The sequence below is a fragment of the Labeo rohita genome, chromosome 24, assembly GCF_022985175.1.
Source record: "Labeo rohita strain BAU-BD-2019 chromosome 24, IGBB_LRoh.1.0, whole genome shotgun sequence".
NCBI lineage: Eukaryota > Metazoa > Chordata > Actinopteri > Cypriniformes > Cyprinidae > Labeo > Labeo rohita.
The window spans coordinates 13,974,031-13,986,790 of NC_066892.1; the positions used below are offsets into that span (position 1 = coordinate 13,974,031).

The following is a 12,760-nucleotide window of genomic DNA, read 5'->3' on the forward strand; positions in this document are numbered from 1 at the left end:
GTCGTCATTTACTCCCGACATCCGAGCCGCTGAAGATGCAGTAGATTACGCTTGTTTGTGAAGGGAATGCACCTCCCAATCTACATATATCCAACTATGTTCATGCAAATCATTCATGATCCAGCTTCACTTACAGCAGAAGTGAGTATAAAGGTTTTTTTATGAATCTTTGTGATCGCCTTTCCTAATAAAGTGCTAGTTAGCAAGTTTAGTGGCTAAACGCAGCAAAATGCGGCTAAAGTAAACAGGCTTGTCTTTCCACAGAGAGAAGAGAGGGGTGGGGCAAGCAGAGCTCATTAGCATTTAAAGCAGCCTCAACCAGAATGAGATGATTTTTGCAGAGCTGATTTTGGCAAGGTAAAAAGGGTGTAATTTTACACAACCATTGAAAATTTTTAACCAAAGTATATTATAGACTTTTCATTAAAACCCTAAAGAATCATATCAACTTGTGGAAAATGGGCATCCGATGACCCCTTTAAAGAAGTTTTTTCTGCTCACCAGGCCTGCATTTATTTGATCCAAAGTACAGCAAAAACAGTACAATTTTGAAATATTTTTGCTATTTAAAATAACAGTTTTCTATTTGAATATATATTAAAATGTAATTTATTCCTGTGATTTCAAAGCTGAATTTTTAGCATCATTATTGCAGTCACATGATCCTTCAGAAATCATTCTAATATTCTGATTTGCTGCTCAAAAACATTTATTATTATAATATTGAAAACAGCTAAGTAGAATTTTTTATGAATAGAAATTTTCTTTGATTAATATAAAGTTCAGAAGAACAGCATTTATCTGAAATAGAAATCTTTTAAAACAAATGTTTTTATCATCACTTTTGATGAATTTAAAGCATCCTTGCTAAATAAAAGTATTAGTTTCTAATTTCTTCCCCCCTAAAAACAAACAAATAAATAAATAAACAAAACAAAAAAAAATTACTTTAATTACTTATAAAAATTATACTGACTCCAGGCCTTTGAAAGGTATAGTGTATAATGTTACAAAAGCTTTTTATTTTAGATAAATGCTGATCTTTGGATCTTTCTATTCATCAGAGAATCCTGAAAAAAAGTACTCAACTGTTTTAAATATTGATAATAATAATAATAAATGTTTCTTGAACAGCAAATCAGCATATTAGAATGATTCCTGAATGATCATGTGATACTGGAGTAATGATGCTGAAAATTCAGCTTTTATCACAGGAAAACATTTCATTTTAAAATACATTTAATCAGAATTAACTTATTTTAAATCATAAAAATATTTCATAATATTACTGCTTTTGAATCTGTATTTATTTAATATTTATTTTGGATCAAATAAATACAGGCTTGGTGAACAGAAGAGACTTTTTTAAAAACATTAAAAATCTTACTGTTCAAAAACTTTTGACTGGTAGTGTATTTAAGTGTGAACATTTTTTTTTGTTTTTTATTGTATAGAGCTACTATACCGTGAATATTTTTGACTGCTGTCTTCCCCATGACTACAGAACAACAGAACTACAGAGGTAGGGGGCGATATATAATTTTCATCACAGATGTTCACTCTGCAGAGGGAGAATATGTTGTGACGACATCAAACGACAGCTCTCGACTGAATGAAGTCAGCTGACTTTTGTCGTTCCTCACGTCTCATCTCACCAAAGGACCTGGAAATCTGAGGTATTTACAAATGTTTTAAATGATAATCATATGGTTTTGTCACTGTATTGCACAAGTGTACTTCTTAGGTTAATCAAACAGAAACTATGGTTATATGAATTTTCCCATATTCTCTTTGTAGTTTTTTCTTTAATAGTCATATAACAGCTTATTTTACTGTTGTACACTATGTTTTGTCGCCGAATCATTTCTCGCTTGGTCTCCGCATGCAGCTCATTCGAATCGTTATATGTTTATTTTCACTGCAGCACTGAGAATAACCCACTCGGATGCTAAATAGATTCCTGGAGAATTTCAGTATATTGTCTATATAATAATTTTAAGTGTTTACGAACGAATAAGATGAATTACATTACTCGCTTTGATTAATGGGAGAGAAAATTACCTCAGATTTACAGCAAAGGTCAAATTCTGTCAGCAGCATCGTGATCATGTGATCATGCAGCATCTTTTCGCAGCTCGATATCCAGTGCATACAACACCAACAAGCATTAAATGATCTTTGGATACATCTAGACATATGCATTTACTGTCCTTTATTGAATTTTCTCATATTTGTCTATGTAGAGATGATTTTATTTGGGCACTGTGGTATTTGATGCCCAAATAGGCTATACGTAGGTTGGCTGCTGGGCTGCTCGTTTGGTTTTGACAGACAACCGCTGCCTGCTGTTTTCCAATTAACAGCAGCATACTAGGTTTGCAGACCACGTGTCATTTTTATGTACTGACAGAACTCAGTTTTGATCTGCGGTCAAAAGTCTGCTCTGAATATATTTCATACCAGATGGGCCATTTGCTCCTAGTAATTCCAGATCCAGTCATAGGAGCATCATGTGATTATATATTCACAAAAACCTGGAAGTTAGACTGCTTCCTCTTGAGGTTTTAAATAACAAGAAATATAAGCTAGATTGCTATTTTTTATGAATAAAGGTGTCAGTGTCATGCGTAGTTTTTCAGACCATTCGGGGTGTGTAGTTGGTTGGTTCTCAACTAAAATTTAAAAATCAGATCAAAAAATCAGATTTTTCCAGATTTGCTCAACTGTCTGTTTTCCACACTTCCTCACATGGTTTCTGTTTTACAGTCAGTGTCATGTGCCTTATGTCTTGGTCATGTGACACCGTTCCATGTTTGTCCTACATATAAATGTTGTGTAAATATAAATGGCTTTTAACACGATAAACATCCTCCTGTCCTGGAAATTTTTGCTATTGTTACTGCTGCAAATCATTCTGATATAAAAATAAATAAAATAGAAAAATAATAAACATATGTAGACCTTTTTAAACATTTAATTATATGATGGTACATGTATATTGATATATCAATGAATCATGATAGTCATGTGCAGCTTGTGTAGTGTGCAGAATGTTCACAAGTGTAGAAATAAGTCCGGAAAGTAAGCTTTTTTTTTTTTTTTTTGTAAACTTCGTTTACAGACACATTCATAATGGACTTCTCCAAGCTTCCCAAGGTCCGAGATGAGGAGCGGGAGGGACAATTTGGATACGTGCATGGCGTATCTGGACCTGGTTAGTAGGAATTCAGATGTCATAGATTTTTTTATTTTATTTTATTTTAATTGTTTTATGTCATGGAGATTTCAGTGTTTAATTATTTGATTTTATCTTATTTTATTTAATATTATTTTATATTATATTTTGGATTATTATGTCAGCAGAGCTTTTTTTTAGATTTTTATTTTATGTTATTTGAATTATTATGCCACCTTAGGTTTTGGTGTTTTATTTTATCTTATTTTATTTTATTTTTATTTTCTGTTTATGTCACTGGAGATTTTGATATTTCATTATTTTATTTTATATTATTTTATATTATTTTGGATTTTTATGTTACCAGAGCTTTAGATTTTTATTTTATGTTTTTTTTTATGTTATTTGAATTATTATGCCATACCTTAGGTTTTGTTGTTTTATTTTCTTATTTAATTTTATTTTATTTTTATGTCACCGGATATTTCAATGTTTAATTATTTTATTTTATTTTATTTTTTATGTTATTTGAACTATTGTATTGCCTTAGGTGTTTTATTTTATCTTATTTAATGTAATTTTATTTAGATTTGTTTATGTTACCAGAGATTTTGATGTTTAATTATTTAATTTTATTTAATTTTATTTTATTTTCATGTCACCAGAGATTTCGATGTTTAATTATTTTATTTTATTTATTTCTATTTTAATTTAATTAATTTATTTTATTTTAGATTATAATGTCACCAGTGCTTTAGATTCCTATTTTATGTTTTTTGTTGAATGTTATTTGAATTATTATGCAGCCTTAGGGTTTTTGTTTTAATTTATTTTATTTTATTATTATTTTTTTTTATTATTTTATTTAGATTTTGATGTTTTATATTTTATTTTTACATATTATTAATATTTTTGTGGATATATATTTTTTCATTTATATTTTTTTTTTATTCTTATAATTAAAAAAAATGATTTAGCTTTTGTTTTTAATGGTTTAACTTTTTTTTTGTTAAACTGTTCACAAGTTATTTTTGAAGATCCCATTACTGATTCACAAATTGTGTTGTAGTGGTGACGGCCTCCAGTATGGCAGGAGCTGCCATGTACGAGCTGGTGCGAGTGGGCCACAGTGAGCTTGTGGGAGAGATCATTCGACTGGAGGGTGACATGGCCACCATTCAAGTCTATGAAGAGACATGTATCCTATTCCTACTTCAGTACAGGACATACTTTCTATGGTTTCTGTTGTATACACTGCATACAATCTATTAAATTGTAAGTAGTGTTCCTGAGCTTTCATCAGCTGGTGTGTCGGTTGGTGACCCTGTCCTGCGCACGGGGAAGCCCCTCTCTGTGGAGTTAGGACCAGGAATCATGGGCTCCATCTTTGACGGTATCCAGCGTCCCCTCAAAGACATCAATGACCTCACCCAAAGTATCTACATTCCTAGAGGAGTCAACATTGGTGCTCTTAACCGTGATCTGAAATGGGAGTTCTCTCCAGTCAAGAGCATACGAGTAAGTGAAAGATTAGTTTTAAGTTAAGATACTGAATTATTGATATTTAACATGTTTTTTGGTTATAATTTAAAATCTTTGAGATTCTAAGAAGGCAAATCACTTTAAAGGGTCATCATGCGAAAATCAAAAAAAACATTGTACTCTTATGCGATTTGAAAGATCACTGTACTACAATAATCTGGGAAACATGACTGTGCTGTTACTGGCTGTGTGTAGCACCTGCTGTCAGATGATTAATCAGATGACTGAATGATTTTGAGCTGTTGTTTCTGTGTCCAGGCTGGCAGTCACATCACTGGAGGTGATATCTATGGTACGGTGTTAGAAAACTCGCTTATTAAACACAAAATAATGTTACCACCAAGAAGCAGAGGAACTGTCACATATGTAGCACCACCTGGAAACTACAGTGTCTCGGTGAGGCTAACAACATGAACATATTTTTCAAAAACAGTAAAATGACAATTACTGTGACACAGAAGTCAATGTGTATGTTTGTGTTTGTCAGGATGTGGTGTTGGAGTTGGAGTTTGAGGGGGTAAAAGAGAAGTACACCATGGTACAAGTGTGGCCTGTGCGTCAGGTCCGGCCAGTCACAGAGAAACTTCCTGCAAATCACCCTCTGCTGACTGGTCAGCGGGTACTGGACGCCCTTTTTCCGTGAGTCACGCTGTGTAAAATGATTCCATAGGAAATTTATTAATACAACAATTGAGGGTAGGAGTTTTTATGAATGTACAGTTGAGGTCAGAAGTTTGCATACACCTTACACAATCTGCAAAATGTTAATTATTTGACCAAAATAGGAGGGAATATACAAAATGCATGTTATTTTTTAATTAGTACTGACCTGAATAAGATACTTCACAAAAGATGTTTACATATAGTCCACAAAAGAAATAATAGTTGAATTTATAAAAATGACCCTGTGCAAAAGTTTACATACACTTGATTCTTAATACTGTGATGTTACCTGAATGCTCCACAGATGTGTTTTTTTTTTTTTTGTTTAGTGATGTTCATGTTCATTGTTCATGAGTGCCTTGTTTGTCCTGAACAGTTAAACTGCCCGCTGTTCTTCAGAAAAATCCTTCAGGTCCCACAAATTCTGTGATTTTTTTTTTTTTTTTTTTTCCAGCATTTTTGTGTATTTGAACCTTTCCAACAATGACTGAATGGTTTTAAGATGCATCTTTTCACACTGAGGACAACTGTGGGACTCTATGCAACTATTACAGAAGGAAGAACAATGCATTAAAAGCCTGGGGGTGAAAACTTTTGAATATAAAGATCAGGGTAAATTTAACTTATTTTGTCTTCTGAGAGACATTTAAGTACCTTTGTAGCCTCTGAAGGGCAGTACTAAATGAAAAAAATATGATATTTAGGCAAAATACACAAAAATGTACACCTCTTCATTCTGTTCAAAAGTTTTCACCCCCAGCTCTTAATCATTGTGTTTCCTTCTGAAGCATCAGTGAGTATTTGAATCTTCTGTAATAGTTGCATATGAGTCCCTCAGTTGTCCTCAGTGTGAAAAGATGGATCTCATAATCATACAGTCATTGTTGGAAAGGGTTCAAATACACAAAAATTCTGGAAAACCAAAGAATTTGTGGGACCTGAAGGATTTCTCTCAAGAACAGCGGGCAGTTTAACTGTTCAGGACAAACAAGGGACTCATGAACAACTATCACTAAACAAAAAAACTGTGGATCATTCAGGTAACAACAGAGTATTAATCATCATTTTTATAAATTCAACTATTATTTTCTCTTGTGGATTATATGTAAACATCTTTTATGTGAAATATCTTATTAAGGTCTTTTTTAAAAAAAAAAAAAAAAACATGCATTTTGTATGATCCCTCTTATTTCAATAAAATAATTCACATTTTGAAGATTCTGCAAGGTGTATGTAAACTTTTGACTTCAACTGATTATCTGTTTCCAGCAGCCATTTTGCCAGTCTTTAGTGTGAGATGAGCTTTCATGTGAAACATGAAACAAAATTATCATTATTGAAAACATTTGTTCTTTTTAATATATTTCAGGAAACTCTTGTAAGGATTCTTTTAAATTGAAGTCTTTTGTGACATTATAAATGTCTTTACTGTCACTTTTGATCAATTTAATGCTTTCTTTCTAAATAAAAGTATTACTTGCTTAATAAAATCCCTTTTGAACAGGAGTGTAAATGTTTGGTAGTTCAACAGCTCTTTCAGTTTTTACTGTTTAATTTAACAGGTGTGTGCAGGGAGGAACCACAGCCATCCCTGGAGCTTTCGGTTGTGGTAAAACTGTGATCTCTCAGTCCCTGTCTAAGTACTCCAACAGTGATGTCATCATCTATGTGGGCTGTGGAGAGCGTGGTAATGAGATGTCTGAAGTACTCAGAGATTTTCCTGAGGTGAATAGCACTGTCATTGTACCAACAGCAAAAACACTGTAATAGACGCTATGGTGACTGACAGTTCTCTTGCGCTATAGCTCACCATGGAGGTGGACGGAAAAGTGGAGAGCATCATGAAGAGAACAGCCTTGGTTGCCAACACATCCAACATGCCCGTGGCTGCCAGAGAAGCTTCCATTTATACAGGTTTATTAAACATTTGATAAAATAATGTGTGCACTTTAAAACTGTCGGCTGTGTTGTCATTAATGGGTGTTTGTTCTATCCAGGAATCACGCTGTCTGAGTATTTCAGAGACATGGGGTACAATGTCAGTATGATGGCTGACTCCACCTCTCGATGGGCAGAAGCTTTGAGGGAGATCTCCGGTCGTCTGGCTGAGATGCCTGCTGGTACGTCTGCTGTGACCATCTCAGTTACCATGGGAAATATGTGACACTAGACCACAAAGCCAGTCATAAGTAGCACGGTTATATTTGTAGCAATAGCCAACAATACATTGTATGGGTCAAAATTATCGATTTTTCTTTTATGCCAAAAATCATTAGGATATTAAGTAAAAATAAGCTAAGTAAAAAATCAAGTTCCATGAAGATATTTAGTAAATTTCCTACAGTGAATATATCAAAACTTAATTTTTGATTAGCAATATGCATTGCTGAGAACTTAATTTGGACAACTTTAAAGATGATTTTCTCAATATTTCGATTTTGTACTCCCAGATTCCAGATATTCAAATAGCTGCATCTCGGCCAAATATTGTCCTATCCTAACAAACCATACATCAATGGAAAGCTTATTTAGCTACCCTTATGACTTTTCTTTTGTTGTCCAGGGTCACATATTATAAACTACAAATTATGAGCTAAATGTGTGTACTTGTGTTCACAGATAGCGGTTATCCTGCCTATCTCGGAGCACGTCTGGCTTCATTTTATGAGCGTGCTGGTCGAGTTAAATGTCTTGGTAATCCAGAAAGAGAGGGTAGTGTGAGCATTGTGGGAGCGTAAGTAGATCTTTTGGACTTGTTTCAATGCTTTTCGTCTTCTGTTTTTATTATTTGCTTGTTTGCCTTTGATTTATTATTTATGACTGCTGTTGATACTGTTAATATGCATTGTCTGCAGACTCACTAATGCTTTTTTTGTTGTAATTGCAGTGTGTCTCCCCCTGGTGGTGATTTCTCAGATCCTGTGACATCTGCTACTCTTGGTATTGTACAAGTAAGAGTAGATTTCCTTAACACACTGGTTCATAGCAGAATAACATTATTTGTTCTTTTTCCAGAGATAAACAATCCTTTTTGCTATCCATTCTTTCTCTCTTCCAGGTGTTTTGGGGTCTGGATAAAAAGCTGGCTCAAAGAAAGCACTTCCCTTCAGTGAACTGGCTTATCAGTTACAGTAAGTACACACGAGCACTCGACGAGTACTATGACAAACACTTCGCTGAATTTGTGCCGCTGCGTACCAAAGCCAAAGAGATCCTGCAGGAAGAGGAAGACTTGGCTGAGATTGTGCAGCTTGTGGGGAAGGTGAGTTTGTGGGTTCATGCATGTTTACTATTTGTATACATTACTTTTCATGGTATTTTTCAGTGGTAAAACATATTTTTTTCTTTAGGCATCACTGGCTGAAACGGATAAAATCACACTGGAAGTTGCCAAATTGATCAAAGATGATTTCCTGCAGCAAAACGGATACACACCTTATGACAGGTATTGAACTGATTGAAACCCTGATGTTCACCCTCATGTTGTTCCAAACACATAAGACTCATACCACAGTCAAGGTCAAGAAAGATAGTAAGGGCATTGTTAAAATAGTCCATGTGACATCAGTGGTTCAACCACAATTTTAGGAAACTACAAAAAAACTTTTTTCTGCGTAAACAAAATAAAATAATTATTCTTCGCGTCACCTTCGTGCCATTTTGGAGAGCACCACAATGCATGAACCACTGATGTCACATGGACTATTTGGCACCTTTCTGGGCCTTGAACTTGGTAGTCTTGCTGTCTATGCAGGGTCTGAAAGCTCTTGAATGTCATTAAAAATATCTTAATTTGTGTTTCAATGATGAACGAAGGTCTTATGAGTTTGGAACGACTTGAAGGTGAGTAATTAATGACAGAATTTTCATTTTTGGGTGAACTTTCCCTTTAACTGCTTTGTCACATGATTTATAAATGTGTCTTTGTGGGTCTAAAATGCTCAGTTTCTCATTTTCAGGTTCTGTCCATTCTATAAGACAGTGGGTATCTTGTCCAACATGATCGCGTTCTATGATATGGCACGTCACGCCGTAGAGACCACTGCACAGAGCGACAATAAGATCACCTGGGCCATGATCCGGGAGCACATGGGAGAAATTCTCTACAGGATCAGTTCCATGAAATTCAAGGTACAGGATGTAAACATTGTTTGTGTTTTAGTCTCTCATGATAATGAGAATGAATCATGCCTTGATTATGTCAAAACCATTTGCCTTTTGACTTCAAGCCACTTTAATTAAATGATACTAATAAATTAGAGGTTCCAAACTAGGGTCCACTGCTCTTCCACTTGAGTTATTATGACTTCCATTATCTTGGTTTACCAGTAGCTTAGTTCCTCTTTCATAGTGATCATTCACAGGTCTTGTGGACAAGCCAAACAGTGCAATTTAATCACATTATATGATAGTTATATTCTGTTCATTGATTGGAACAGTTTAAAAAAGGCATACATATTTGAAAAGAAATGACACTTAATTTTTAAATTAAAAACAACTATCATATTCTATTTTTAATATCTTTTAAAGGAGACCTATTATGCTTCTTTTTACAAGATGTAATATAAATCTCAGGTGTCCCCAGAATGGGTCTGTGAAGTTTCAGCTCAAAATACCCCACAGATCATCTATTACCGTATATCATGTTGAAAATGCCTATTTTGAGTGAAAGCAGAAATACGCTGTTTTCGTGCATGTCTCTTTAAATGCAAATGAGCTGCTGCTCCCCGCCCCCTTTTTCAGAACGGGGCTGTGCCATACAGCTCGTAGCTCAGATACGCTGCCAAAAAAACATATTTGGTTTTGATTATCATGTCTATCGCACTGAAATCATGCATTTTAAAGTCATATTAGTTTAAACTTCTGATATACGGTTTTCTGAGCGCACACATCCGAAGTATGCGCACAGAAAGCAGCTGTCATGCGAGTACTAACTAAACTTCTCTTTCATGTCTTATTGCGCTTAAACTGTCAAATACACACAAGTTTCTATTAAAAACACGAGTTACGAAAACAGTCGGTTATGTTGGTTCATAAATCCACTGATCTGTTGTCTTCTCTGAGGCTGGGACTCTAAATAGTGTTCTGTGCTTGTCTGTGCAGCCAATGACAGAACAGTTAGCATGCTTTGCGTGAACTTTGCCATGGTGTTAGAACTGGTACACTGTTGTTGCTTGCAAAAACACAATGGTGGCACCGTAGGAGGAAAATGTGCATTTCAAGGGCCGCTAATATTATAATAAGATCCCCTTTCTATGTCACAAGGGGAGCAAAATCTGAGCAGCTTGTTTCTTCACAAGCTTGCAGATGAAGTCTTACCAAAATAAAGTTACTATGTTGTTCTTTTTCACATTTTCTGAGTTTATAGATGCACCGGGGACCCAATTATAGCAGTTAAACGCAGCAAAAAGTCTGATTTTTAATGATATGTCATTCAGTGTCTGTAACTGTATTTCAGGACCCAGTGAAAGAGGGGGAGGAGAAGATCAAAGCTGATTACGCCCAGCTCCATGAAGACATGCAGAACTCCTTCCGTACACTGGAAGACTAAGAGTCTCTCTATAGCCATCATTCTCAGGGCAGGGCAGCAGAACCCAGCATCCCCCATGCGCACACAGTCAACGTCCTGTTCCTTTGTCTAATTGCTGTCTGATACATTCCACTGCTATTTGTTCACCTCGTGGTGTTATAGATGCTCTAGTGTTCTTGAGGTGTGTGCGTGCGTGCATTTGTGTATATGTGCAATCTGTATGATCCTCTTCACAGCCTTTGCTCTGCCCCAGCTCTTGCAGTTTTACAAATCATCCTCTCAAGATATAAATGTTAATTAAATAATTTGATGTAATTATTGTTCTATTTTTATCTGTACAGAAGACCGAAAGACATGACTTCAGAGATTCACTATATTTACTGCTGGAATATTTACAGTTTTAATGGTCGCCAAAATATTTCCTGTGATGTTTATGGTATGGCTGTTTATTGCAGTATTGTCCTGTATATTTCTTTGATGACACTTCCTCTTCATTGCTCACATGAAAATGTGATTGAGTTCTGGAAAAAATATAAATAAAGATTGATGAATTTACAAGTATTGTGAATAACAGTGTTTAACTGGCTGTTGGTCTTACATTTTTAAACGATGTTTTTTCAACCATATATCCTTTTTCCATAAATGTTTGACGCCTCTTGGCTAAAACTTGAGGTAGCAAGATTATCATGGCTACAAGTATGAAATATGTGGAAATTATTCCCCCCAAAATGGAAAACTTCCATCTTGCTTTCAAAATTTCTTCTTCTGTTTCTTCAAATGAAGATGTTTAACCATCACCCTGGGCTTAATCATGTGCTCATTTTACACCTGTTTTGAGGTATGTACTGTGTAAACAGTGCTTTAAAAATAAATTGGGTGGTGGTGTGCAACCTTTTCATCACTCTGAAAGTAGTTCCTCAAGTATTTCTAGCTTTGTGCAAGTCATTGAGAACAATGCACTTCTTACCAATATGATATGGTATATATAAAATAGTATATCATAATATATATTATTCCCTATTTAATACAGTATTTTGTCATAAACCTACATTCATTACTAATGCAGCTAATAAAGCAGAAATGTACTATCTACCTGCATCTGTACTATTCATCCAAAGACTTGATGGGTCTATTTTCATGACAATGCTACACCTTTCTTCCATTTCTTACCCTTCAAGCTTGGTTTGTTCTCAGAAGTTGAATATCATGTTTATGAATAAGTGTCTCCATTAATGTCCAATCTATTTACTTAACTATGTGTGCCTATGAATGATGTCAGTTTGTTTAACTGGTCTTACTGCATTTTCTCATCTTGAAGCTGGAATGTGGTTACTCAAGGTCCCTGCCCTGGTTTCTTGTTTAGTTCTGACACTTTCTAGTCTTATCTCCATTTGCTGCATAAACTGCCACAACTAACTTGTGTCTATGATTAGGTTTGTTTGACTTTACTATCTTGTTACACATAATATATTAAGTGCCATAGATAACTCTAGCCCTAAACTGATACACCCACGACTATGACCTTAAGTGCCAGAACCTCATTTACATACATAATGTAGTCTTTTAATATTCTTGGTTGTTTTAAATACGTTATGTGGCTGAGTGTAAGTGCGCTATAAAACGTTAGAACACATCGAGTTTGTTTACACTCATAATCCGTCTCAACACATCACAGCAATATCCGTTACTTTCAATTGATTCTATGATTCGAAATGACCGGGGTCAACCGTTGCTATGTTTACCTCAAGCGAACACGATTTGTTCAAACTTGAAAATACGCGCCCTTTCGGACTTTTGTGAAAATTCCAAAATGTTTCTAAACATAATACTTAATTTGCAAAAAGATAAAA

At 34.8% G+C, this 12,760-nt stretch overlaps 1 protein-coding gene across 1 annotated transcript; it reads left to right on the top strand.

Moving 5' to 3' along the window:
• Positions 1-1,564: 1,564 nt before the first annotated feature.
• atp6v1ab (ATPase H+ transporting V1 subunit Ab) lies at positions 1,565-11,486 on the top strand. Its single transcript, XM_051098668.1, has 15 exons — positions 1,565-1,676; positions 3,122-3,214; positions 4,245-4,373; positions 4,479-4,693; positions 4,976-5,113; positions 5,205-5,356; positions 6,943-7,105; positions 7,186-7,294; positions 7,378-7,500; positions 8,000-8,114; positions 8,268-8,331; positions 8,439-8,642; positions 8,731-8,825; positions 9,340-9,511; positions 10,839-11,486. Exons 2-15 carry the CDS (start codon positions 3,133-3,135, stop codon positions 10,929-10,931), a joined length of 1,854 nt encoding a protein of 617 aa, XP_050954625.1. The 5' UTR covers positions 1,565-1,676; positions 3,122-3,132; the 3' UTR covers positions 10,932-11,486.
• Positions 11,487-12,760: the final 1,274 nt, after the last annotated feature.

Bases quoted from the DNA above. Each gene is read 5' to 3' on its own strand.
- atp6v1ab (XM_051098668.1), top strand. From the start codon at position 3,133: ATGGACTTCTCCAAGCTTCCCAAGGTCCGAGATGAGGAGCGGGAGGGA. The intron at 4,374-4,478 runs GTATCCTATTCC...AGCTTTCATCAG, and splicing joins TCAAGTCTATGAAGAGACAT to CTGGTGTGTCGGTTGGTGAC. The intron at 7,106-7,185 runs GTGAATAGCACT...CTTGCGCTATAG, and splicing joins TACTCAGAGATTTTCCTGAG to CTCACCATGGAGGTGGACGG.